Consider the following 26,620-nt stretch of genomic DNA (forward strand, 5'->3'; position numbering starts at 1 on the left):
CATATTCGGCGAGGCATATCCTCTCTCTCCTGACTGCTTTTTCTGTCACATGTTTTCAATTACTATTGCCAGAACACACAAAGAGAACCAGTGCCATAATTCAATAAGGACACAAAGGGAAGAGGGCAGAAGGAGCCCCCTTCATTGTCAGCGTAACGGGTGAGTGACAGTGGCCGTTCTGCATCTTTCTCCCTGAAACCATAACAATGAATTCTAACTTTGTACCCGCCATTCAAATATCGACACCGAGACCCCGCAGGGCCTTCAGGGGTTGTGTTATATGTGAGGGTGTGTGTAGATGTGTGATGGGGTGGAGAGAAAGGGTCTTCAACTGTGCCCTTCTAAAACAGCCACCTTTATATATTAAAAAAAAACAAAAAAAAAAAAACAGACACTTGGCAGATGATTCAAAGCTCTCACATAGGCACAAAAAACTAAATGAGGCAAATACAATAATTGACGAATAACAGCAATATTACAAGCTCTACAGATTTGCTCCTACATGTATTTTTAGCTCCAGGGTGCATGAATTAAAGTTGTTACTAAACCAATCCTTTAACCCAAAATGTAATGTGAAGAAATAAACCACAGTGTGCAGGCAGAACTGGCTTCTAATTATTTATTAATATCTATTATACTAATATTAATAAATAATATTACTATGTTAGATATTGTGTGTTCCTATACTAACGTGTTTCTTCAAATTCCCGCATCCTTGCTTCCTTTCTTTGTTTTTTTTCTCATTTTCTCTCAGTGGGGAGTGGAAAGAGCCATTATGTTCAGTAGTATTAGTGTCTCGAGGATGATGGAGATTCATTACCCACAACTCCACTTTGATGTTTCTTCACAGCTCATCAAACACCAGCACCCTAATGAGGCAAACAGGTGAGCAGCGAACTACACACACACACACACACAGACAGAGAGATTCACATCAACAATCTACAAGTGCACACATATCAAAGAACCCGAAAAAGCTACAGACTGGCTTTATCATATCTAACTGTTCATAACAACCCCAAAAAGTGAGGTAAAACCACAGAAATGGCACGATAAGTATAATCAAGCTAAGGAACACGCACCTCTACCCTAACAAAAGAAAAATTGATTGCTGTTGTGCTGTGGCTGTTATGCAAGTTAGAGTTTAGATATTTCCTCAGAGCAGCCTTTATGTCGTTAGGTATAATATAGGAGAGAGACAGAGCTCAAGTGAAGTGGGCCTTTTGTTGTTCTGTAATGCGATTATCATAAAGACTTCACTGTAGAACCAGGTTAGGCAGAATGGAAGTTTCAGCCATCGTGAACTGAGCAGTGCGTCAGCAAACAAGAGGTTCAGTGCAGCTAAACAAGAGAGATTAGCTTAAGGTTATGTCACAAATCCAATCAGTGAACTGGTTTAATGCACAGATTTCCATAAACCTTATGCGTTGATCTCTCTCCACTATAATCTCAGAATTTAGTTTTTAGGTTGCATAAAACTCAAGAATTGACTTGACTTGAAATGCCATAGTCATACTCTCATCCTAACAAAAATCTTGGAATCACAAGACTTCACATACTAAGAATTACCAGTAATGACGTTAATGCTTATCTATGAAATGTCTATACACACATGAGCTATTGCGGGGTATATGAAAATATAAGTTCGTTTCATAATCAAACAGTTATTGATATATCACTTGAAGTGAGGAGACTAGATTGTTAGAAATAGCAGTGATAGGGGGAGAGATTCTTGAAGTTTTAGCTCCCCCTATTGGTAACAAGTTTGGACAGTACTGTAAACACATATTCATGATTGGGGGGTAAAGAGCCATTAAAAACCCACTGAATGGGAAACTAAGGACTCTAGAGTTTACAAATTGAAAAATAAAAAAAAATTATTATGTGTGTGTGTGTGTGTGTGTGTGTGTGTGTGTGTGTGTGTGTGTGTATATATATATATATATATATATATATATATATATATATATATATATATATATATATTATACCAATAAATACCATGTTATTGGTATTTGCCTGAAGTACACTCTCTTATGTCAGTTATCATCTTTAATAAATTTGAATAATGTATTATTTTAAACATAATATTTATCTAGTATTTATAGAATGTTATTTATATTTTATTCTTATTATCAGTAGGAGTGTCACTAAATTAAAACACATTTTTGTGTTCTTGATGTTTTAAGACATGCTTTAAGACATTTTTTTTTTTTTTTTTTTTTTTTTAAACCATTTTGAACCAAGGTGAATCATGGGTGTGAATATGTAGAGAGTGTGAAAAGAGCAAGAGAAGGGGGAAAAATGTATGTGTGTGAAAGTTGAGAGTGTCTGGGAGTTTATAGCAAACTGAGAATCTGTGCAAACAGTTTCAACAAGAGAGCAAATCCCAGACAGAGCAAGACAGATAGAGAGGGAAAGAAAGAAAGAGAGAGCAGGTGGAGGAGGTCTACTGTTTGCTTGCTACATTCAACAGCATCTCATAAATCTTCCCGAAACTCATCACAACACACACAACACTCCTCGGGACGTCTCTGTTATTCCCTGCTCTCCCATGCGATTCTCTCTTTATCTTCAGTTGAAGGTTCTTTCTTTACCTGTCTCTAAGTCTGTGATCTTCTGTCTTTCTCACACTCTTTCTTTCTATGCTCTTCTGTTGTGCTTTTTTCCCCTCGCTAGGAGGATTTTTCTCATCTCTACCCACTCCACTCCCTCTGAATCTCTCTCAGATTTCATTCCCATGAACCCCCTCCGAGTCCATCTGGACGTACAGTGTGTGTGCGAATCATCCAGCCTGTAACTCTGCCCTCAGGAGATGTCAGGCCGCCAAATATCCAAACACATCTCCCTCCCATTATTGCTCACTTTCTCAAAAGCTTCTGTACCTTTCTCGGTAAGAACAAGAAGAATCTGTGAGCGTGTTTGTAAACACAGAATGTCTTTATGAGGCAACCAGGAGCAACACAAGCTCAAAGGCTAACTGCTGTGTCATCTCCAGCATTTAGAGCTAAAAAGGATAAAAATCAGGTGCAATAAGCCTGGACTGTGCTAAAAATGATGTGTAAGAGTGTTTCACAGTTCACGACTCTACAGCAAGAACTTTAAGAACCAAGACCACTAACCATGAAAATAAATACATTTTTTAATTTGTGATACTAAAACAAATAATAATGATAAACAAATAATAATAATAAAAAAAAAACATTAATAGCTAAATAATTTTAATGCATTTAAATGGGTGGCCCGGGTTCACTTGAGGCCATAGTGCATTTAGGACATTTAATGAATATATTTGAAAGATAAATGCAAGTTTCGTTCAGTTGAAAAAGCTCAGACTTATATTTTAGTCTAGGACTAGGTTTGAGCATTGCCTTAAAATATATTAGTATATGGTTATATGGGTAATTATTTATTTTAAATAAATAATCCAAATAAATAAATACAAATAAAATAAAATGATGTGCATCTTGAGACAAAACAAAGGCACCGATATACTTTAAGATCAACTGAAGTTTCTTTCAGTTGGAAAGGCTCAGACTTTTGTCCAGGGCTTATGCATTGTCTTTAAAACTGGGGGTATATGTCCAAAACCAAAATAAATAGAAATCAATAAATAAAATAAACTGTAATTAAATGAAAATATTGTGAGTCCATTAACCCTCATTCTGACCATTCTAGTACTGAATGTCTCAGTATCCAAAAGAAACTAAACCAGTACTATATTTCTCCTTAATCTTTTTGAATTCAAAATCTGCACTACTGTGAGTGAAGAAAAAAATGTCCTCCTATATGTGGTCAATTATAACGAACCACCGTAAACAGGAATACATTTGAAATGATATCAGGAATAAATGATTAAATGATTGATTTAAAGTGACAACTGCAATTTTCTATCACTTCTGACTTGCATTCTTCTCAAATATCTTTACACAAAAACAGATGGGCTTCTCTCCACAAAGGCACTTTCAGTTAACTTCTATTAACTGTTTGTTGAGTTAAACAGACCTTCAGGTGACCAAAAGAGCATTATGTGATGTCTGCTGGTTGTTTGGGGTCGGATACAGAACAAATGTCAGTGTCTGCTCTGAGCTTGACCCTAAAGATTCCTTAAGCCGTACAATAGTACATTTCAACTTAACAAACACCGTCAGAAACCGCAACAGTCCGCCTTACAATCCAAGCTCTTCAAACACAGACAGAGCCTATATTAAACACAAAGACTCTCAGAAAAGAAAGTCAGAGACTACAGAGATAAAAGCCTGTGAATCACGCTGAGTAAAGCCACTACAATGACAGCTGCACAAAACATTTTCTGTTTTTTTTCCTCAAGTATGTCCTGATGATGAGCTTTGTTCATTGCTGAATTGTTACTTCAGTTATACAATTATTGCTCATGCATGAGTAAATTAAAGAGATTAATTGCACATTATTCCATTATCTTTCTGCCACTTTGATGTTTAACATAGTGGTACCATAATACAGTACTGCTTGGATCATCATAATACTGTGCATTCGTGGTATTTATAGGGCACTTCAACTTAGACTAATATTATGGCATTTCCCTTAATAACATGGCAACATGTTGGCGTACATGCAATGGCAAAAGACAAATTAGCACATTTTGGTACAAATTTAAGGTGTTATCTTTTTCAAATCTGCACTGAAATATGAATGACAATTAAAATAATACACATTTTAAAATGTACTTTTGTAAATGTTTCTAAAAGTATAAACTTGAGTCTAAAAAAAATAAATATAAAATTAATGATTTTTTGGGGGACATTTTAATTTGTTACAATATTAAATAATGTCATTAAATCACAATTCAGATATATTAATATCTATACCCAAAATCTAATAAAATCTGTATATAGAAGGATTGCTCTGAATGTTTCTGGAAAATAATTTGCACTGACTTGTCCACTAGAGGGATCTCCTCTCCTCTTGTCTAATTCACCTCCACTGCAATGGTTGAATCCAGCTGGTCCCGAAGGCAGGGCAAACAACATCACATTCCCTCAGTCTCTTAAAAACAAGACATTGTAACAGGTCAACAGAGACCTGCTTCAACAGACAACAGCCCAACTTAAGCGCCAAAGCGCATTTTTCAGTGAGCACATAAATATTTTACAGTAACGGCACACCTGGCACCTAACAGCCCGTAAATCCTCGCACCTTGACAGAAACAGTTGTGTAATGTAGAGTTGGGTGCACTTTGCTGGAAAATACGCATGGTAATGTAATATTTGCCACCATAATGCTTAAACTAACTGTGTTTGTGTTTTGACATCGATGAGGCAAAAAGATCTGGAATGAATAAGGCATGAACACTTTTGATTGAAGCCTCACTGTTGGTCGGAAAAAAAAGTCTGCTTCGTTCAAGGATACAAACATTCTTTAAGCATTTTATGACCGTGAACCCAGACACGTAAAAGAGTGACAATACTGATGTCAATGATTTGACACGACATATGGAGAGAGAGAGAGAAGGAGAGGAGAGAGAGAGAGAAGGAAAGAGAGAGAAGAGAGAGAGAGAGAGAGAGAGAGAGAGAGAGAGAGAGAGAGAGAGAGAGAGAGAGAGAGAGAGAGAGAGAGAGAGAGAGAAGGACAGAGACAGAGAAGGAGAGAGAGACAGACAGAGAAGGAGAGGAGAGAGAGAGAGAGAGAGAGAGAGAGAGAGAGAGAGAGAGAGAGAGAGAGAGAGAGAGAGAGAGAGAGAAAGAGAGAGAGAGAGAGAAGGAAAGAGAGAGAGAGAGAGAGAGAGGAGAGAGAAAGAGAAGGAGAGAGAGACAGAGATACTCTCAAATCTCATTCATGCTTGTAATCAATTCAAAACAATTCAATTCACAACAGGTTGCCAAAAGTTGAGAGCGAAAGATTTATTATTTACATAATTTTTTCTTTTGCAGTTTTTAATGGCAAACCAACTTAATAAATGGCTAATAATAACAAATAAACATTTTTCATATATATTGATATAGAATATGAAACATTTACAATACTGTTTACAAGTTTGGTGTTTAAAATATCTAAAATAAGTTTTAGAAAGAAGGCTGCAAATATCTGACCAAAAATATAATAAAAACATTAATATTCTAAAATTGCATACATTACGTATTTACATCAAATACAAGTAATTATATTACATAATATGGTTTAGAATATAATTTATTCATGTGATGGCAAAGCTGAATTTCCAGCAGCCATTAATTTAATCATCAATGTCAGAAATCATTCTAATATGTTGAAAATTATGACAATGTAAATATAAACATTAAAATTCTTAAATTAATACATATGGGCGACTATGAGACTGTAAAAGTAGCCAGCTTATATCTCTGTTTGATTCAGGTTTATTACATTTTTTCTTACGACTCCAACTAAAGACAGGAAGCACCTGGGTGCAGAGGCTCTAGCAGGAGTGCAGCTGGAATGTTTGTGTGAATGTGTACAGTTACCCAGCCATGCCGTACCACACAAACATCTCTCTCCCATCACGCAGCACAGAGACACCTCTGTCTCCAATGGAGCTTAGCATATGCAGAGCAGTTAGTGAGTTTGCCTGTGTATCCATGAAACAGCTCAGACTAAATCTAATTTAAACTTCATCGTCATCTTTCGAAAGAGTTTGAAGTACTATGCAAACATGCTGTACCACAAAGACTGGGTTACAGTTCAAAGCCTTACAGCCAATAAAGAAAGTATGTTTTATTGAAGTTAAGTTGCAAAAACATCTCAGTATGACATCACAACACAAAAACATTCACACGTCAGCAACACCTATTCAGTGGGTTCAAAAACTTGGGCTGTATAGTCAATGCAAGGTATTAAAGGGGTCATAAAGCTGTTTGTGCATATGTAAGATCCATAAAGTTGCAAAGACTAAAGTCTGGAACCCACAGAGATATTCTTCTTTCTAAAAGTTAAGACCCACATCTTCTTACAAACTAAATTTGCTGGGTTGTTTTCAACCCAACTTTATGGTCAAAAAGGGACTAACCCACCTGCTAATGTCATGGAAACGATGTGTGTTTCCGAATATGGTAAGGGTGTAACATTTTATTTAACTGCTTGAGGTATGCGCCAATCATAGCACACTGGATAGCCAGCCAACCCATAGTTTTCAGTCACGTGACCAGTTCGAAGACCTAAATATCCATAGAACTGCAGCAAAAGCCTGTCAGTTTACCTTCTGTTTTCCAGATCACCTCTCAAAACAATAGAACTAAGGCATGTGAATAAAAATTGAGATAGGTCACGCAAAACTGAAGATTTTGTCATCATTTATTCAGCAAACCCATACAATTTACTTACATCTGCGAAACACAAAAAATATTTTGAACAATGCTGATAACTGATGATTCTCAAAATCTTGTGTTATGCTCTATAGAAGGAAGTCCTACAGTTTTTCCACAATGTTAGAGTTGGGTAAATGATGACAGAGTTTTAATTTTTGTGCAAACTATACCTTTATTGAAGAAATGGGATGGACGCTTACTTTATAAATACTTTGTAAACAAAAGTCTACCAATGAGGTGCTCTCTTGCTCTCAGTTCAGAACATTCAGACAGACCAATCACAACACATCAGAACCAATGATGTTTCAGGCACCATGTTTAAATATGTGCAAACAAAAATTGAGATCTATAAAGGAAGGGAACCTTTCAGCAAACGTTGATTTAAAGAGGCAGTTTGTCCAGAAAGACTTGGAACATAGCATGAGCATGAGCGTTTCAAACCGCCAAAGTAAGCTTTAATAGATTGTTATTGAAAAGGGAAGCCTTATCATTCTACTAAATAAAAAACAATGAATGCAGGACCGTAATGACTAATAATAACAAAATCTTAATTTGTGCATTAACTATTCCTTCAACAGGCTAAATAAAGCCTTAATATCTGTTTTTCTTCTGTCTGTGTGGCATCAGAACTCAGCCGCTGCACAAGTGTGGGTCTGTGCATAAGTGTGTCCTACTTGCCGTATGGTGTGTGACTTGGCCTCACGGAGACAGGAAAGGGAACCGAATGTGGCCACGGCAGCACGGAGTCCAGCAGCCTACAGTAAACAGCTCTTTCCCAAACCGGCCTGCCTAAACACCAGTAATCCCCACCACCTCGAAGACAGGCCATCTGTGGCACAGAAATAACAGCGTCCACAACGACAACCGGAGCTGTGTGAGCGTTACTGCATGCTTATATGAGGAGGGAGGCTAAGTATACACGACTTAGCTTTGCTAAACTTCTCTTTCTTGGAAGAACACTCGGTACCGCACACTCTGAAAATACCTCTCATGTGTGAGGCACTAGGATGAAGCCAAGGGCTACGAAGACCGTTCGAAAAAAAAAAAACTGTTTTCTTTCACTAATTTTAAGTCCACACACAGTGACATCACTACCTCTTTCGAGACCATTTTATTAGCAGCGCTTGCTACTGGCATTCTTTGCTTGTTAGAGAGTTCTATCTAAACATACATCTAAGATTAAGTATTAAAATTAAGTACAGGAAGTAGCAATTGATCATTTGCAAATCTGTTTAAAGTAGGGCAGGACTGGATGGAGGCAAAGTCAACCGAGAGTCTGCAGTCAATTTTAAGAAAGAGACGAGGTTTATGCAGAAATAAATTATTTGAAAAGTCTGGCATACATCAACTAAGTTTTGTTTCACTGGAAGATCAAGTTATGACAACTTGATTAAAAATTCTGATGTCAATAAAAAAAGAACTGTATGCATGGTTGAATCGTTCACAATAAAACCATTAAGATAGATTTAGAAAATGGGGTGAATTTCCATTTCATGCTGACTTTAATATCATGCATAAATGATACCTCAAATTAGCCTGCTTGAGGTATGCTATCACTTTTCTGAGCAATTAAACTTTCATCTCATGAACTTTAAAATCAAACGGCAAATCACTCTTATAGAGATTAAAGGAAAGAGATGATAACATCATGAAGCACCCGAGAACAACTTCACATCCAAACTGCAAAATCTGGACATTTGAATTGGCAAAAACACATTATCTTCGAAGATCTACTTTAATATTTTAGCCTAAACAAGACTGCATTCATCATATGTTTTATATTGTAATTCCCTGCAGTTTACCTATATGTTTTGCTTTGGACTAGGTTACATTTTAACTTGGAATAATAACTTCTCTAACTAGAAAGCCTCTGATGTTAGCCATTCCTTGCAGTGATGGAGCTTAATATGGGCAGCACATGCAGTAACCTGACAACAGACCTCCTCTAAACCTGAAAAGAAACCATAAAATCCTAGACAAATCCTAGATCAATGGTTGATGAGTACAATGGATTTTTATTTGGATAAAACATCACAATTCTGTTCACTTCATTGTGGACAAACTTGAGTTCAGTAAAACTCTGGGTAAAGTCAAGAATTTGTAAACCAAATGTTTTTCAAAGGGAAACCTCTTTTACTTGCTTTGATGATTGATTAACACTGGATAGTGCAATATTCACAAACCTTCAGCTTTTGCAGCGGTCACCTTATATACATGTACATCAGCTGTGAGCGATTATATCGCCCCCTCGCTGACATGGGTCAAAGGTTGGTGTGGATCATTACATGTGTGAGCACATATGAGTGTAACGGGCAAGAGGCAAAGATCAATGTCTGATCCAGATCAGTCCGTTAAGTCTTAACACAAGATTATGGCCAATGCGCCTGCTGCGGTGAAGTGCAGATCTAAATCACCCTAGAGACATTAAACAACAGGAAATGTGTGGACAGTAATGATTCTTCTCATGAAGACCATATGTTCAGTCACATGAGATAAATACAACCTTTGTGAACACGTAAGCTCAAAATGATTAAACTCGTGTTAAAAGTTATCTAGTCACCAGACTACACAAATTCATGTTGCGATTCAGACACAATTTTGAAAAACTCTTGGGTATAAGCTAGATTTTTGCTTTGGTTTCCGCCCACAGGCCCTAAGCATGAACATTAGATTAACTGAAGACTCTAAATTGTCACCGAATAGAAGACAGAAGTGTATAGATTGACTGGTTCTCACCATGAATATAACCTTAGATGCTGGAATGGCGCTAATAAATAAATTAATATAATTACTTTTTTTTTTTTTTGGTCTAATTTGCTTAAATTATTTTTCATTAATAATTTTGCTAATTCAAAAATAAATGATAAATATATTCAGAAGCACATAACTAATATAAATGGTAGATATGGCACAAACTTTTTTTATTTAAATTTATTTATTTTTATTGTTTAAAAGTCAAAAGAACTCCATGTGAAGTATTTGTAGTTCACCTAATTTCTTTTGTAAACTAAAAATATAACTTGCACATGTATAATAAAGAATATATAAAGGTCTGTGTGCCACAGTTAAAAATTATTCTTACAGGCTCTGAACAAACAAATATAAATAAATAAATACTAAAATCAAATTTGTCTGTCATGCATTCCTGCAAAGAACTACAGCAATGTGAAAAAAACACTGAGTTAATCCTTCTATCTGTGTAATGCTCAATAGATAGCTGTTGAAAATGATACCTTAATACTGTACTTATCAGCATCTTACTATGCTACTTATCCTTCTTCTCGCTTCTCTAATTCCCTGTGTGTCCAATTAACAAATTAGCCACTAGGCACCTTGATCTCTGATCAGGTCTTGTGCGCAGTTAATGCTGTGACCTCCGCAATCACAGTAATCCCCCTTTACACTACAGCCGCTTTCCATCCGGCAGTGCAGGGTGAATGTCAGGTGTGCTCCAGCAGATTAGCGGTAATCTGTTTTCTAATGAAAGCTGGGGTATACAGCAGGGGTGGACCATGGGCCCCATACCGCCTTTGAAGTCAGATCAGTGGGGTGGAATAAAAGGCATTCCCACTGATGGAGGAGATCCAGGGGGGCTGGAGCCTGACTCTAGACCTGACTCAAGGGCTGATAAGGCACGTCTGGGATTAGCAGATCCTTTTGCACCCCCTGCAACTCTTAATTTCGCCGTCTCGGTTTGACTGTCTCTCGGCTTTTAATTGAATTAACAACGGAATGGGTGAGTTGTAGAACATCTCAAGATCTTTGATGTGCTAATACAGGTATTTCTGAATGAAGACTAATTCTTGGACCACATCCAACTTCTTTTATAAAGTTCAGCGAGAAGAAGAAAGATTAAAGTAGAAAAAAAAAATATCTAAAGAGAAGGGAAATATCACAAAGCTAACAAGAAACCCAGAGCTGGCACAGAAGGTCATAACAGTACAAAAACAGAAAGAAACCCAAGACCCCACAGAGACCACCGTAATAGAACAGACCCCATAACCAGAAGTATATCACTGGAAATGTAAATTGTAACACTAGCACATCATCTTAAATAGCTCTAAAAAATCCACCAGGGATTCTAAAGAAAACTTGAAAAATTCCGTCCTAAGTTCTCAACAAAGCATTACTTGACTTGGACTCACTGCACACAGACATATGTTTGCTGTATTAATGCACAAATGACTGCATTAGCCATATGCCTCAACCACCCGGTCTGTAAAAGAGGTCAAGCATCACATCTGCCACCTAAAAGCATCATCTCATTCACCTTCATGCATGTCTAAATTGTCCTTAGCTGATCTCTGGAGTTTTACTTTTTGTCCTTCTCTAAACTAAACAACTGTATTAACATCAACCCAAACTCATAATACATCTCTACAAGGAATTGAAACAAAGATGTTTTCCACAGGCTGTCAAATTTACCATAACCACCATAAAGTAGACCAAATGATTATTATTCAAATCTTCTGAAGTCACACAATGGTTTGATGTGATGAACAAAAGTCACTCTCAAACCACATTGTTTATGCAGCTCATAAATCAAATGTGGCACATACTGTATTGTTGCTTTGCCATCATGAAATTTGGTCACATAGCTCATACCAGTTAATGTTGTAGAAATTTTCTTGGACACTATACATTGTATGAAAAAAGCTGAATATGAATTCGTTTCAACATGACAGAAGAAAGATAAAGCTAATATAGGGAGCTATTAGAGCCCAGCCAAAGACACTGAGAGCCTCTCCAATGCTGTTCCACTCCACTGACGCCTTGCTCGGTTTCTGTGTTTCCCTTCGCATTTACGATCTTCAGTCTGCATGCTCCTGAACACTGTAAATTACCATCTTTGTACAGAAATAGAACAGGATGGATGCTATGGACTTGTTCTTGGAAATCAGAAGTGCTGGTCTGAGCAGAGCTAGATTGAGGGCCCAGTGGAAAAACATGTAAGGAAAACCAGCTGACTTAAGTTTCATGTCAATCAGAGAAGAAACTGTCCGTGAAAGTTGCCCAAGCCAACTACAGTAAAAGAGTAAAAATATTACCTGAGCTGAGACATATATACTTACTTCTAAGAGGTCTAAGATTTTATTTCAAGAGAAGACTGAAATAAACTCTTTATTTGAATCTATATATGTATGAATTTATATATCATTATTGCACTACACTGACTATATAAAAAGATAAAGAAAAAGTCGGCAAAAGAAAGTTCATGTGAGGGCACTATGGCAGCAGATGGCTCTGGACGGAGTGAGTTAATTATCTTCAAAATGTGCACCACTTGGCCTCTTATTCAATCTCTTCTCACTACATACAAATGCTGTCTCACATCTTCCACCCTGCTGACTCTTCATGTTCTTCGGCTTTTTGCCTAGAGCTTTGAAACTCCTCTGAAGTTTGCAGGGTCGCCCCATGAATTGTTATTTTCACTCCTGAGCTCTCCTCTTAATAAACCCAACTCAATCCATCATAATTCTGCACATAGCTTCAGACATGTCTTTATGTCTGTCCCGACCCAGAGTACTGAAAGTTCAACGCTGCATCTAGAGTGCAAGCAGGAAGTCCACATGCTGCCTGACACGCATGTCACTCATGCACTCCCCCATCAACCCCTGCTCTCTGAGAAAACAAGAAAAGCTCCAAAACTACTACTCAGTTGCCACTACTTATCTTACATCATCTTGGTTGGCCATTACATTACGTTACCCAGAATTCTCAGTGTCACGGCCCAGACCAAACCTTATAAACACAATTAGGTGAGGCGACTGTGTGTTTTTTTTCTTCTGCTTGAGATGTTTATGCCCAACTGGCTAACCATGACTATTCTCAGAACATTTATTTAAACAAATATAATTTAAAATGTCTGTAAATATTGTGGGGTGAAATGCACAGCAGAAAACTGCATTCAATTCTACACTAATACAAAAAATTAAAGAAATTTGTTTGTGCGATGGAACAAAAATGAAAAAGAACAGCAATTAGCCAAGCATTTTTGGTCTGGACTAGACGCATTTAGGTTTGGAAAGAAAAATAAATCTGGGGTGAGGCGTGATATAGTGATAGTTTTGTGGCATTATGACGGTGATAAACAGGAAAGCTGCCTTTTCTCATCCAAGATTGTAATTTGAAGAGGCTCACTGATGTGGCTGGGTTTTGTCAGTAAAACAATACAGAAAAAAAATTACATATATGGCATATTGGCAAATTTTACTATCAGTCTAGCTAATTTCATACCAACTAATTAAGCAGAAAAACAGACAAAGAGGTGGAACTTTCATGAAGCTTACTGGGACTTTGCCAAGTGGGACGTATTCCTGGATTGACATCTTTGTTGTTCCTGGAACAACATTATTCAATCAGATTTTAGGGTTAGGTTTTATGGTTGGGGTTAGGGTTAAGGCTGAGGTTTGGGCTTCAACAACAATTCTTATCAACCTATCATTTGGTATAAAAAGTAGTTATTGGTTATGGTTAGGACTATGTTTGTTTGACAAGAATGTAGTCCCAGAAACTGCAGAAGTTGTTGATTCAAGAACACATCCTGTTTGGCAAAATGAAATTTCCTAAAATACTATTTAACACTACTGAAAAAAAGCAAAATTAGATTATACGGTTAAAATCTACATGAAATGGCATTCAAACCCCATTATATTTCCATTGTGTGATTCAGAAAGACAGAAACTGGTTTCAAAAACAGATTCAAGAAAAACTAAATAATGCAATAATGGAAATCTTCACTAATAAAGTTAGCATTTCATGGTAACCAAAATGTAAATGTGCACTAGTTAGCAACAAAGAGAGAAATGACCCAATACCTCTCTCTCATCCCCTTCCTGTCTTTCTCCTGTCCATCTCCAGACAGCAGAACGGTGTGTTTTTGTCCTCCCTGTTCTGCAGGCTTCTTATCTGTCTTTCTTCCCAGCCAAGCATGTCTTCCCAGGTAGAGTCTGGTTGAGATAACGCTAGCTAGGCCGTGAGCACGTGCAGCTGCGTGCGGAGGCGAGGGTCTCTGAGTCTGAGGTTAAGTGCTCAACATAATGCTCCTCATGACCTGTTGCTCGCCGGCCTCTCAGCCTCACACAACTACGGCTTTCACTCTCTCCCTTTTGGCCCTAGAAGCGAGAAGCGCACTTACCCTCTCAAAGCCCTGACTAAAAGGCCCACTCTCTTTCTTTTATCCCTCAAATCCTGACACATCGTTTTCAATGAGCCCGAGTATTCCCCTGATGGTTTACCTCCATCGTATTGCTTTGACGGCAATTCCAAAAAAACCTTGGGAAGTTGCTTTTTAACTGCTGATTATGCTAACGAGATGGTCATCCCAGGTTAAGGATCTATTATGGCTATGCCAGTGGTGGTCGGGAAAGATTACAAGTGGTTAAAAGGCTCCTTTTTCCAAAAAGCAGAGGAACAGAGAGAAAAGATGGTATCAACTCACGTCCGCAAAGGGGCTTTGTTTGCCTGACAGCGGGATTACAAGATAGCAGAGAGGTGGGAGGGAAAGCTTAGCTCCCGATGTTTCAAAAGACACAACTGCCCAAGGGTTTGTCAAAACAACATTATCCAGGGTATATTACACGTCTGATGAGAAGATTCAGATTTCAAGTCTTACCTGGGGAGAGAAAAACAGAAAGAGAGAGAAAATAAAGAGATTAATAAACAAATTACACAGCATTACAGCATATAGTATCACAGCGCTGTTGAATGACTAATTCTGATTGGCTCACAGACTGTAATAAGTCTGTTGGCCCCACAGATATGACATTACATCACTTTCTCCATCTAAAGCACCTGTCTTCAATATTAGAACAGAAGATTTACATTTATTAAGTTCAAATTTAAAACAGAAATATAAATCTATGTCATTTAAAATAACATTACAACTACTGTACATTCTGACAGAAAAAAATAGCTTTACTCACACATTCAGTGTCATACTCAGAATTGTTGTTTTTTTTGTTATATACTGTATATCAATATATTATATATTTTTTTATGATAGCTGTATTATTAGAATAATTTATAATCAGTGTAATTATATGTTAAATCGCCATCACACATTTTTTCACACATTACATTATTAGCAACACCAGAAAAAATACATGGGCAAAAGCAAAATTGTTTCATTTGGATGATGAGAATCAATAAATTGAGCTGAAAATATCTTGTAATCTCTATTTATGGGACTTGAGTGATTTTTTTTGTACGTGTGTATTTTTTCCCCCCTTTCATTTCTTTCGTTTTTTGCTTTGTCTCGTTGGTCAAATCTGCCAGTCAGAAAAAAGAACACTTAAAAAAAAAAACATCTTTGGGATATGAGATTCTTTAAGATATTAACAATAATAATAGCAAATCTTGCCTTGGCAAATGCCACTAACAACAGCACTTTTCTCTTGATGAAGTTTGGCTGTAAAGCATTAGTGTGCTGCAGTATTTGGAGGGTCTGGTTTTATGCTGGTGTTAAATGCACGCTTGTTGGCAGTACAGCAGGGGGCTGGAAGAGTATGAAGGGCACAGTGTTTGCCTTATTTGGGGATGACTGGCTGTGTTTAATGAAGGACACTGGCCTTTCCAGAGCTGGCCGAGGGAAACTACACTGAAAGGCATGCGCATACACCAAGGTTTTTAGGTTTTCTATTTGTCAGCAGTAAATCTTACACTGAAATTTTTACTTGCTCTCACGGTAAAATATAACATACATGCTACGCCACATCCTACAGAAAAGATCTCTACTATTTCTCTTATAGAGTATATAAAATGACAGAGGCTTAAATCAAGTATCCTGTTACTCAGACTTTACTTATAAGTAAAAGACCCTTTACAGTTTCACAGAAGATCTCAAATACCCATAAATTATAAAAGACCAAGCCATGGTGCCTACATTTCATTTCTAGCTCTACTCTTATTGCATGTCAGCATAACTTAACTGTGCGTAATTTCATTTCTCCTGAAGAACTAAGGAAAATATGATACTTTGATGTTGACTCGGGAGACAGTGGAATTCTCATAGTTTTTTCCGGAGCCACAAAACTTTGCTCTTTGAATCAATGCTGTTTAACACCAGACGATGCAGAATCTTATATTAATTTGCAGGTCTACTATTAGCATTCCTGTGCACACACTCACACTGAGGCAGGTGACTGCACATGTAATGGAGCATGTCAGCAAATGTCACATTAACAGCTAACTCTATGAGGACGATAAAGGCACTGTAACACTTCGCATTCGGGTCAATGAGGTGACTGCAGATTACTATTGAGCTTTTTGTTTAACAGACATAAAGGTTATCGGTACTCTCTTAAACAGTTGTTTTCTGTGTTAGTAAAATATATTTTTACCATGGTCAAATAATGTAGAAAGAGAATGTGTAGGACTTTAGTAAAAGTGTGCAATTGCTGCACCAAAATTTCTACAAACGGATGAAAGACATAAGATAGTGACAGAGTAAAATATTTTAATATGGACATAATAAAGTGTATTACTAAAAAAATAAAACTAGAGTACAAATAGTGTCCAATAAATGTGACACTGCAATAAGCTTACTTGTAAAAGCTACTGTCTGTCTGGATTTCTGTCCCACTCACCCCCACCTACACACACACACACACACACACACACACCAGTGACTGATGTTATAACCACAGGGTTCAGTTTTAATCCCTGCCGTCATCTTCAAAGACAGATTAGGGGTCTCGTAATGAAGAGACAGAGACAGAGAGAGATAGAGACAGAGGCAAAGACAGACAGAAAAGCTGGTGAGCAGTTTATGTTCTCTAGTTATAGTATGACTGAACTGACTGAACTCTTTCAATGCATTTCAACACTATTCCTTGCATGAGAACATAGATTATCTATGCATAAAGACATGCGGAATTGCACTAACATAAACACATGTAACTATGTACTCATAAAAAGCAATTTGCAGCCAATTAAATATTTTAAGTCAAATATAGCTAGATGGATATCAACTAAATATATTAAATCATTTTCAATTTAAATACTATCTACAAATAATTTAATTAGTAACTAGAGCACAGATAATAGAATATAATACTTGTTTTATTTAATATATATTAAATAATATTTTTTTTTTTTTTTTTTTTTTTAAATAACCTTTTAAATAACCTTCTCATCTACAAAAACATACCTACTATAAAAAATAATAATAATTTCAATTATAATATATTTTTAAATATATAATTTCTTAAGAATGTCAACATTCCTCTTTTCAGACCCCTCTACTTAATTTGTTACTATCTATGACTTCAGTTACTATCTGAAAAGGTCTGGAAATGTTAAGTGTTTTTGCCTCTTTCCAAAATTTGAAGCGTATTACGTAACCGTGTTGAAATGCACCAAAAGAACCTTTAACTTGCTGTAATATTACACGGAGCAGTGTACCATAAGCCTATAGAAACGTACAGAGTCACATAGCAAGCTGAGAACGGAATGGAGACATGCACCACTGGCGCGCCATGTCTGTCCACGGGTTTAAATTTAGCCTGGATCAGTCTATCTCAGACTTTTGAAAGGAGTATTATCATCTCCACTGGACGAGACGCTACTGGACAAATTATACTTCATACATCGCCTCTGCAAAAGAGAAGAAATCCAGTTATTATGTCCAGACATGAACACTTCAAATTGCAAAGAAAGATTGAACTAAAATTTAAAAAATGTGTATAATCAAGATGCCAAGACGCCCACCAAGTGATAACATCTTTTTACATGAGAAATCCAAGTCATTTTAAACAATAGACGTCTCCCAGCCTTTATGAGGTTCGTGTTTGACATCAAAGCACACTCTCCGAAGTGTTTGTTTACTAGCCATTTCTCATTTCCTGCAGCACCGTCCTGTTGTCAGTGCGCCGCTATCTCTTCTATAATTGTACGTTATTATATAGACGAGATAAAGGTGAGTGAAGTAGCGATGCTGTTTCTTGCATAAACATTTGGATGTGATTTTTGCCTCTTATCTAACCTTTGCTGTTTGCTCTCTTTTCGCTCTCTCAGTGTGTAAGCGTGTGTGTTTTGGAGCGCAGAGGGGGCCTGGCTCTAGCCTGGTCTTAACAGACTCAGTGGAGTCATTGCAGCTGTTTCAGCCCGGCCACAAAGGGGAGCATTTAATTGGTACTGAATGCAGGGACAGAGGCTTTCAATTTGGCCAGGGCTGTAGAGACACGCACTCTGCTTGCTGTGTGTGCATGTTTTGTTTTGTTACGTCTGTCATGACTTCTCGTATAACTCACTACAACCCCCCACAAAGCCTCGAGACCCCCTACCCCACATGTACTACTTACAACAGTCATGCACAACAAAGCAGCAACAGTTTCAACCGGTGCATTGGTTAATAATTGTGCTGTATGCGTTAGGGATTTTAAAATAAGTGCTGTTAAAGTCAAACAGGACATGCAGACGAATGATTCTGGTTTCCTATCAATCCAAAATGTCTTTTCTGACTATTCTTTAAGATTGGGAATGTGGTCTGCCAATAGTTTAACAAGGTTTTGTTGTCTATTTATAAACAGCCATAATAGTATAATCACTCAGTCGGGTGGTTAAATTGATGGCGTGACGTAATATTGAACTTCCCCCCACAGCATCCCTCCGTTTAAACACAAACTGCTGAAAAACAATGGAAAACATTTCATGCGTATGACACGGAAAGCCAAACGCTGGTGTAATTTTGTGATTCAGTAACGTCGTCAAACGTCATATGGAGTTAATTTAAGGCTCTGCTGTAGGTAAAAGAAGAAGAGATATCCAGCGATGTGATAAAAGTCTTTTTAGGAGCTCAGTGGCATGTTAGCCGCATACAAGCACACACTAAACATAGACCAGAAGTCTCTCTCTCTTCTGACTCCCTCAAATGTGGGACTGTTTAACTGTCCTGATGAGCTCAGTCTGTTTCAATAGCCCCTCCCCTTGAGAAAGTGACACACAGACACACATGCACGCAACACACACACACACTTGCAGGACTGGACTGTGCCTTAGTCTTAATATATAAGACACCCTCAGTTTCAGAGCCATTGACAGGGAACTACAGAGAGAGACCCTTTTTATAGTCCTTCAAACACAAAGGTGGTCATTTTTTGTAGCCAGAGGCTGAAAGGCAGCCATTGGTATGCCAACTGCAGCCTGCAATGCATATATGCATGAAACTGGCAAAAATTATTCCGATATGCCAAATATACTGGCACAAATTCAGGATTAAGCTATTATTTCCATTCATCTCAATGATGCTGTTGACAAAGATCTACTTAGATGCATCTACTCAGATTTGCCATCTGTGTTCATGGAAACCACGTGACTTTGAACTCATCATCTAAATCATAAAAAGCTATGTGACTAATCACTCTGGAACCATAGAAAAGCAATGTCATGACAATGCTGTTTAGCTGAAGGTAGCAGAAGAATGCTCACAGTCCCAAGTTCTTAAACTTCCGCAGCAGAGAGAAATAAATAAAACAAGCACTGGCAAAGCAGTCTGTTTTATAATGGAACAATAATATTAATTAAAAAAAATTACACATATATATATATATACACACACACATACATACATACATATATATATATATATATATATATATATACACACACACACACACACACACACACACAACACACAGAACACACAGAACACACACACACACACACACATACATACATATATATATATATATATATATATATATATATATATATATATATATATATATATATATATATATATAAGCAGGAGCTAAAGGGTCCAATACTGCCTTGATATAACCTTAAGACATGTTTTTCCTATGTTTTCATAAGCATCATCCAACATCAGCTTAACAATGAAGTAAGTTAACTAGAACAATGAAAACAATACAATATGTTTAGGTTTTTGTGAATATTTCTTAGTGAGCTGGGTTTTCCTTTGGGTCCTGTATCTAAATAATAGAGCGCATCAAGATAACTGCTGGCAGAGAATGAGGAAAGATCTCACATGGCTCAACAGTCGATGTTCAAAAAACGAGAGCGTGAAACCGCAAAGCCTCCAGCAAACGTTCGTGCTGCTTTATTTTCAAATTGCATCTGGAGATGTTTAAATGTTATTAAAATGTGTGCAGGGTGAGGACAGATCAGGTTACGTCCAAAAAAAACCTGGTGAGAGAGTACTGGGGATGCTGTTTCTTTAGAACGAATGAGAAAAACGGAGGTGGTTGAGGAGGAGACGCAGATGAAAAAGAGGAAAGGAAGAAAGAGAAAACGAGAGATGAAGACTCTGACAGCAGTTCTCTGTGAGTGTCTGTGCGTGGCTCGTGCCAAGAAAAACAAGGCCTGAGCAAGGTTGGGAATCTGATTTCAGCCGAGAGCTGAGGCAGGAAACGCCGCTCCTCCGGGGGGAGGGGTGCGGATCCACAGCCATGGCGCCCTCCCAAAATCTACTCTCCCAAAACACCTCCACTTCTTCCTCTTTCAAAAGCCTCTATGTATCTCCTTCATTCTCGTTGTCTCCAGGTCAGGACCACAGTCCATCAAGCGGCCTCTGTATCTTGTCAGACTTTCCAGGTCTAGGGTTCAAGCCAAAAAGCTTTGTCTGGGAGGTATCACATTTCACACTTGCGCTTGCTTACAGGGGTGAAGGGCAATGAAAACCCATAAGTCACGAGAAGGTCACGTTGGTTAAATCTAGCATTGCTAGCAAAAGGCCACTATCTCCATCTGGATCACATAACCAGCACGGTTGACTAAAGGACGAAGGGTCAGAAATTATTAAGCTGCTCTGATGGATTCAAGAGAGCTAGATTCACACACTGGCTAAAAGAGCAATCTGAGAAGGATGTCCGCTTTTCGTGGTCTAAATGTGGTCGTAATGATGCCAGATGTAGCCAATCAAGTCCGTAGACTGCTGCAGCGCAACGTTCAGCTGCAAATACAGCTGTGCTGATCCTTCTCATTCCCCCCCCAAACTCCTCCCTCCATCTCTTCCTTTCAGTCCTTGCCTGCTATTTTCAGGTCTGTCCAAGCAGTCAGTTAACAAAATATCCTATTCGGACAATGGATTTGGGTAAAATGCGGCCATTATGGTGAATTATGTGTGCTCTGGAGCTGCAGATTTGGTGGGGAGGGATTGTGCTGATCACTTTTGCAGACCACAGGGAAATAGAGCTATAAAACTAACCTGTCTTCGATTAGCTTCATTCCAAAGCACGACACAGGGCCTAAAAACAGTGCGACATTGATGAGGTGAAGAAGACATCTGTTCAAAAGGAAATGGATCAAATGTCTCTAGAAAGAATGCTGTTGACACTTGTTAAATATCTCATCACGCAGGATATTATAGACAATATTGACTTTTAGAACATTGGAAAAGCTCCAAAGATCGAAGGACAGAATGCCTGCCTAAACCATTTGGTTGGCATGGGTTGTGTCATTTGGCTTGGCTTTTGAGATTTTAAAGATATTATATGTAGTAGCTGAACATCAGGAATAAAAGATAATACTTAACACTGCAACTAAACTGCCTTTCAAAGACCCAACTTTACCACTACATTTAGATACAAAGGTCTTGCACCAGTGACAAGACACAATTTTGCACATTTCTGACAGTGAAACATAATGTCCTTTGCAGAAAACAGTCTTAACTGTGAGTCCGAGACATTTCTCACATTTTTTCCCATGAGAGCTGACGCGCTTACACAGGGGCCGCACAAGAGCGTCTCTGTTTAGGGCCTCTGTGAGGAGCTAGGGTCTGCTAGGCTCCAGGCTAGCATGAATGTGGACATTTAAAAAAAAAAAAAAAAAAAAAAACTATTCACAGACTTGGCCATAATTAAAACCCCATGTCCCAAGCAGCAGGCTGGGGGTTTGCAGCAGCCTGCCGTTGGTGAAGAACACATGTTGTAAACAAACACAAGAACCCGAGTCAAAAAGCCATTGAGCTAGGGTCTGCTAACCACATAGAATGGAGCTCAGGGTTCAGAAAAGTGACAGACGCAACATGTGGATGCTCTGCTCTTCGCATTATACCATCGTTAAGCCCTTCCCAGAAGACTGTGCTTTTCAAAACTTTCCGAAAACAGCTGTAGTTAAGCATGTGTGCAGATGCGTTCCAAGTCAAAGCGATTGGATTCGCTAGAACAACGGATAGCGATTTGTTAGACATGTCAGAAGCGCAGACCCACCGAAGACATGCCAGTAACCGAGGTCGGCTAATAATAAAATCTGTTAATGAGCAGTCAGCAGGCTTCTCAGATGTTCATGAGCGTCAGCCATGCCAAAAGACTGAACCGTATCATTGGTGGTTATCAGCATAAATCTACAAAGTAAGGCATGCATGTAGATAAAATTACACGGCGTGCCAGTGTGCCCTCTTCAACCGTATTGGCTTTCTAACGTTGGTGACTGCTACTGGGAGACATGAAGGTAAAGTAGCTTGCTTTCCTTGACAAGTCCTGAAGCCTGATAAATTACAGAACCTTGATATGTTAATGTGAATGCAATAGCATGCATGCCAGGCGGAGAATCAAAGCACATGACGGCACTGAGAAACCATAGGTTACATCGAACAAATATCCAGCTCATTTTTAACATCGATACTCATGGGAAATTGTCCTAGCAAGCTAGCCTTACATCAATGCACATTTAATGCATTTTAATTAAGAACAGGATATTAATGTCTGGATTTTAAAGGACTGAAAAGTAATTAAGCAATCACATTTCATAGAAATAAATTAAAAGTTCATAAAAAGTCTCTTGAGAGTTATTCATGTCAACACTAGTAAGTGACAAATTAACTCTATCATCCATTAACATTGGATAGTGGGGGGTTTGAATGTCTGAAATGCAATAGCAACAAGACAAAACACAAATTAAGAAACAAAATGTCAGTGTCAGTGTTGAACACTGACCTAGTAACCTCCGTTCAGATGTCATCTCTACTCAAACATCTCAAGAACATGACAGACAACATAGTTCAGGCCTTGTTCAGACAGGCAAAAAAAAAAAAAAAAAAAGAATACCTATCCTGTTCAAATACATTGTCAAGTGTCCTTGTACCCCAAAAGAAAAAAAAAGATGATTTTCATGAGGCTGATCCAAAGTTCTCCCTTCCCTGGTTTACAAAAGTTAATATTACTTTGATGAAGTATCTAAACCAAAAAAAAAAACCCCACACCTTTCCAACACTCCAATCCATCTACCCCCACATTTCTGTCTATCCATAAATCCACAAGTCTTTTTTTCATTACACTTCAATTAAAACTTTGTCAAGCCAATGTTCAGGTAGTTTTTACAGAGTTTGTTTTCTAGTTAGTAATTCATGATTATCTATTTTTATTTATTATAAAGGCACTCTTAAAACAATTATGAATGGCACACGTCTGCTTCTCAGATTTGCATAGTGCTGTCATGAGAAATATCATCAATGGCTTAGTTTGCACTGCTGAAGTGTGATATATGGTGAACTTTTGGACAACAATGTGGAAGTGACTGCAAAATGAACAGGCCAAAAAAAAACGAAAAAAACAGAAACAAAATAAACCTGATTTCCCTGATAGCTGCAAACGCAACCAAAACAATGCAAGTATTCCTGAATTTAGGTCAAGAAACAGCAAAAATATAAAAGAATGTAAACATAAAAAAGTTATTTCATGGCTAATATGGAATGCATCCTCTGGGTTAGAGGATTAGCATGTAATTCATATAAATCACATTGCTGGGTGGAGTGATCGGTCAGTTTCTAAGTGTCCAAGATGACTGAGCTTCAAACACAGAGGCCACCCACCAGAAAAGGCTTAAAACAGCCTGGAATAAATGATGTTAATGTACCTACAGCAAAGCCAAAAATAAGATCATCTGCTTCTTCTATTAAAAATGACTCTGCCTCTTAGCTCCAGCTGGACGTAAACTACTGCAGACATAATTCAGGCCTTGCACCGAGCCTGGCAAAGTCAGACCACATGAGATGTCAACTCAGCAGATACGTAAATCAGAAAAGTCAAAATCGTTAAATAAGAGGAAAAAAAAAGTCAGAATATTTCATTTACATGTTATGTTTCCAGTTCATGCTGCGACTGCTTGCAACAGACGGAGCGGAGGCTGGTCTGCTAATGAAATTAAAGGCAGTAATCTGTGCGTGTGAATTAGTTGATGCTTCATGTTCTTTTTCTCACACTGATGGCTGGGCTGTTCAGCAAGATTTATGGGTTCCTGAGGGGGGAATGGGCGAATTTTTGCGTGAATCTAAATCATGTCTGTAACAGTAAGTTGCTAATTTGGAAAACAGAAATGGATGGTATTTTTTTCTAACAGTGTACAGCTTTGCTGCAACTAATGTAGGCTGAAGGTCCCAAACATTTGGCCAAATATACAATAATCAAAGATGACAGGACTATTCGCATGTGGTCCATGATCAGAGCCAAATACAGTAATGGTGGGCTAAATATTATACAAATTATATAAATATTACATATTTTCAAAATTATTGGTGTCAAAATATCCAAAATAAAAGTTTTGTTTACATATATATGTATGTACCTCATATTTATATAGAAATACACATATGCATCTATGTGTTTAGGAAAATATGTTATATTGGTATATGAAATATATTTATAAATAATATTAATTATATAAATATATCCATGTGAATACATGTTCATATTTTTTAAATATACACTGTACACATATGGATTTGTTAATATACAAAGTACACCCACTTTGGGTACGATTAATGGCAATTAATTGGTTGACAGGACTGGTATCTTTAAAAATATAAAGATTTGAAACCTAAAAAAGTAAATAAAAATAATTATCTGAACAAATCATTCAGCCTCTTGACTTTTTTATGTGCTTTTTTGATTTTAGTCACATTTAGATGCTTTTAGAAATGTGGATGGAATCTAGACTATAAAAATAAGAAGTGCACACTTTTAGACATTTAAAAAAAAAAAAACATGATTGTTAACTAGATGCAGGAAACTTCTAGGCCTAATTCAGGGCATTGCTAACACGGAAATTACACTTTTCCAGTTCAAGTACTTTATGGTGTCTTGCAGCCTTTTGTGTGACTTACAGCCACTTGTCTGGGTCCCACCTCCAGCACTAAGTGGGCAGCATGTGTTGGTAATTTGCAGGCAGTTGATGTTGATTAGTGCAGGCATGACATCTCTGGACCTCAGCTGTTATTGTGTACAAGGAGAGAAGCCCCTCTCAATTAGCTGCAGCATGTTAGCAAATCAGGGTTTACAAGACCTCCAGGAACACCTAAGGCTTTGTCGGGAATAATGGGTGTATAGGAGTTTTAATAAACTCGGAGAATCTGAACATTAAATGGCATTCTAAAAAAAGAAGCTGTTGCTGATCTGACGAATCAGTCTATGATGAACATCTGCAAAGTCACGAAGTTGAAATAGTGACTAACAAATGTCTTACCTCCCATGTTAGATTCCCATGCTGCTTTCATTGCTCTAGGCTCAAACCTCTTGAAAGTGAATGAGGTTTGATTCCTAAGAGAGATAGACAGTCTACATGAAAGCTCAGTTCCCACTCCCTCTGTTAAGTCATTTGGAGGCGAGCCCCCTCGGCTTTGTGACAGTACGGTGACGCATAATCCCTCTATTTTTTGTTTTATTTGCATGACGCTAAGAGCCTGATTTACTAAACCGGACTTGACATGTTGAGCACTTATGTGGAAGCTTTACGCTTGATGGCTCAAAACATTTCCGTTTGCTTTATTTTCCATCCAGCTGTTTGCATGAGTGTGCGCTTGCAGCGAAGATCATGAGAACCTGCGTTTGTGGCAGCACATCAAACGGACTTGCTACGTCCCATTGGGGCCAGGCTTGGCTCTGAAGTGGACCCAGCCCCACTAGGCTTTCCCTTCCCCTCAAACCACTTCCTCTTGGAGAACCTCTGCCCAGTCTATTGGGACAAGGCTCAATGACATCTCCATGCATAACGCCCAAGATTTTGCCTTACATCAATAACATTTAGCCTCTCTTCTTTTCTTTCTCTTGTTCAAAGTCTCTGTGACAAGGTCATGTCTGAGATATGCGCAAGAATCATAGGTCAGCGAGTTACCCCCTCATCCCCCAACCTCCCTCCCGCCCGTCACTGGCACTCAGGCCTCTTCTGATAGACAGATAGCGTGAAGGTCATCCTCAGAGAACAGAGGCTCCGGGCAAGAATGCAAAGTATGACCCTTTTTTGAGCTGTCGGACAGAAAGGCTATCTGTGAATCAACACATGGCTGGCACAAGGGCCTATGTGTCTAACCTGTCATGCGTCTGACCTGTTGAAGACATCTGATGTGGTGTTCAGGGGCCCATCATCTT

At 38.0% G+C, this 26,620-nt stretch overlaps 1 protein-coding gene across 3 annotated transcripts in view; it reads right to left on the bottom strand.

Annotated features, from left to right (window-relative positions):
- Window positions 1-26,620, bottom strand: part of pdzrn3b (PDZ domain containing RING finger 3b) — a 74,861-nt gene that overhangs the window by 24,621 nt on the left and 23,620 nt on the right. The window contains exon 2 of one of the 3 annotated variants that reach the window (XM_043242833.1): window positions 4,917-5,025. The exons of the other annotated variants lie outside the window; for them this stretch is intronic. Within the exon in view, the coding sequence (XP_043098768.1) occupies window positions 4,917-5,009 (93 nt within the window). The 5' untranslated portion in view covers window positions 5,010-5,025. The remainder of the gene's footprint in view (window positions 1-4,916; window positions 5,026-26,620) is intronic. 3 annotated transcript variants of the gene reach the window in all.

The sequence above is a fragment of the Puntigrus tetrazona genome, chromosome 6 (genome assembly GCF_018831695.1).
Source record: "Puntigrus tetrazona isolate hp1 chromosome 6, ASM1883169v1, whole genome shotgun sequence".
NCBI classification, from domain to species: Eukaryota; Metazoa; Chordata; class Actinopteri; order Cypriniformes; family Cyprinidae; genus Puntigrus; species Puntigrus tetrazona.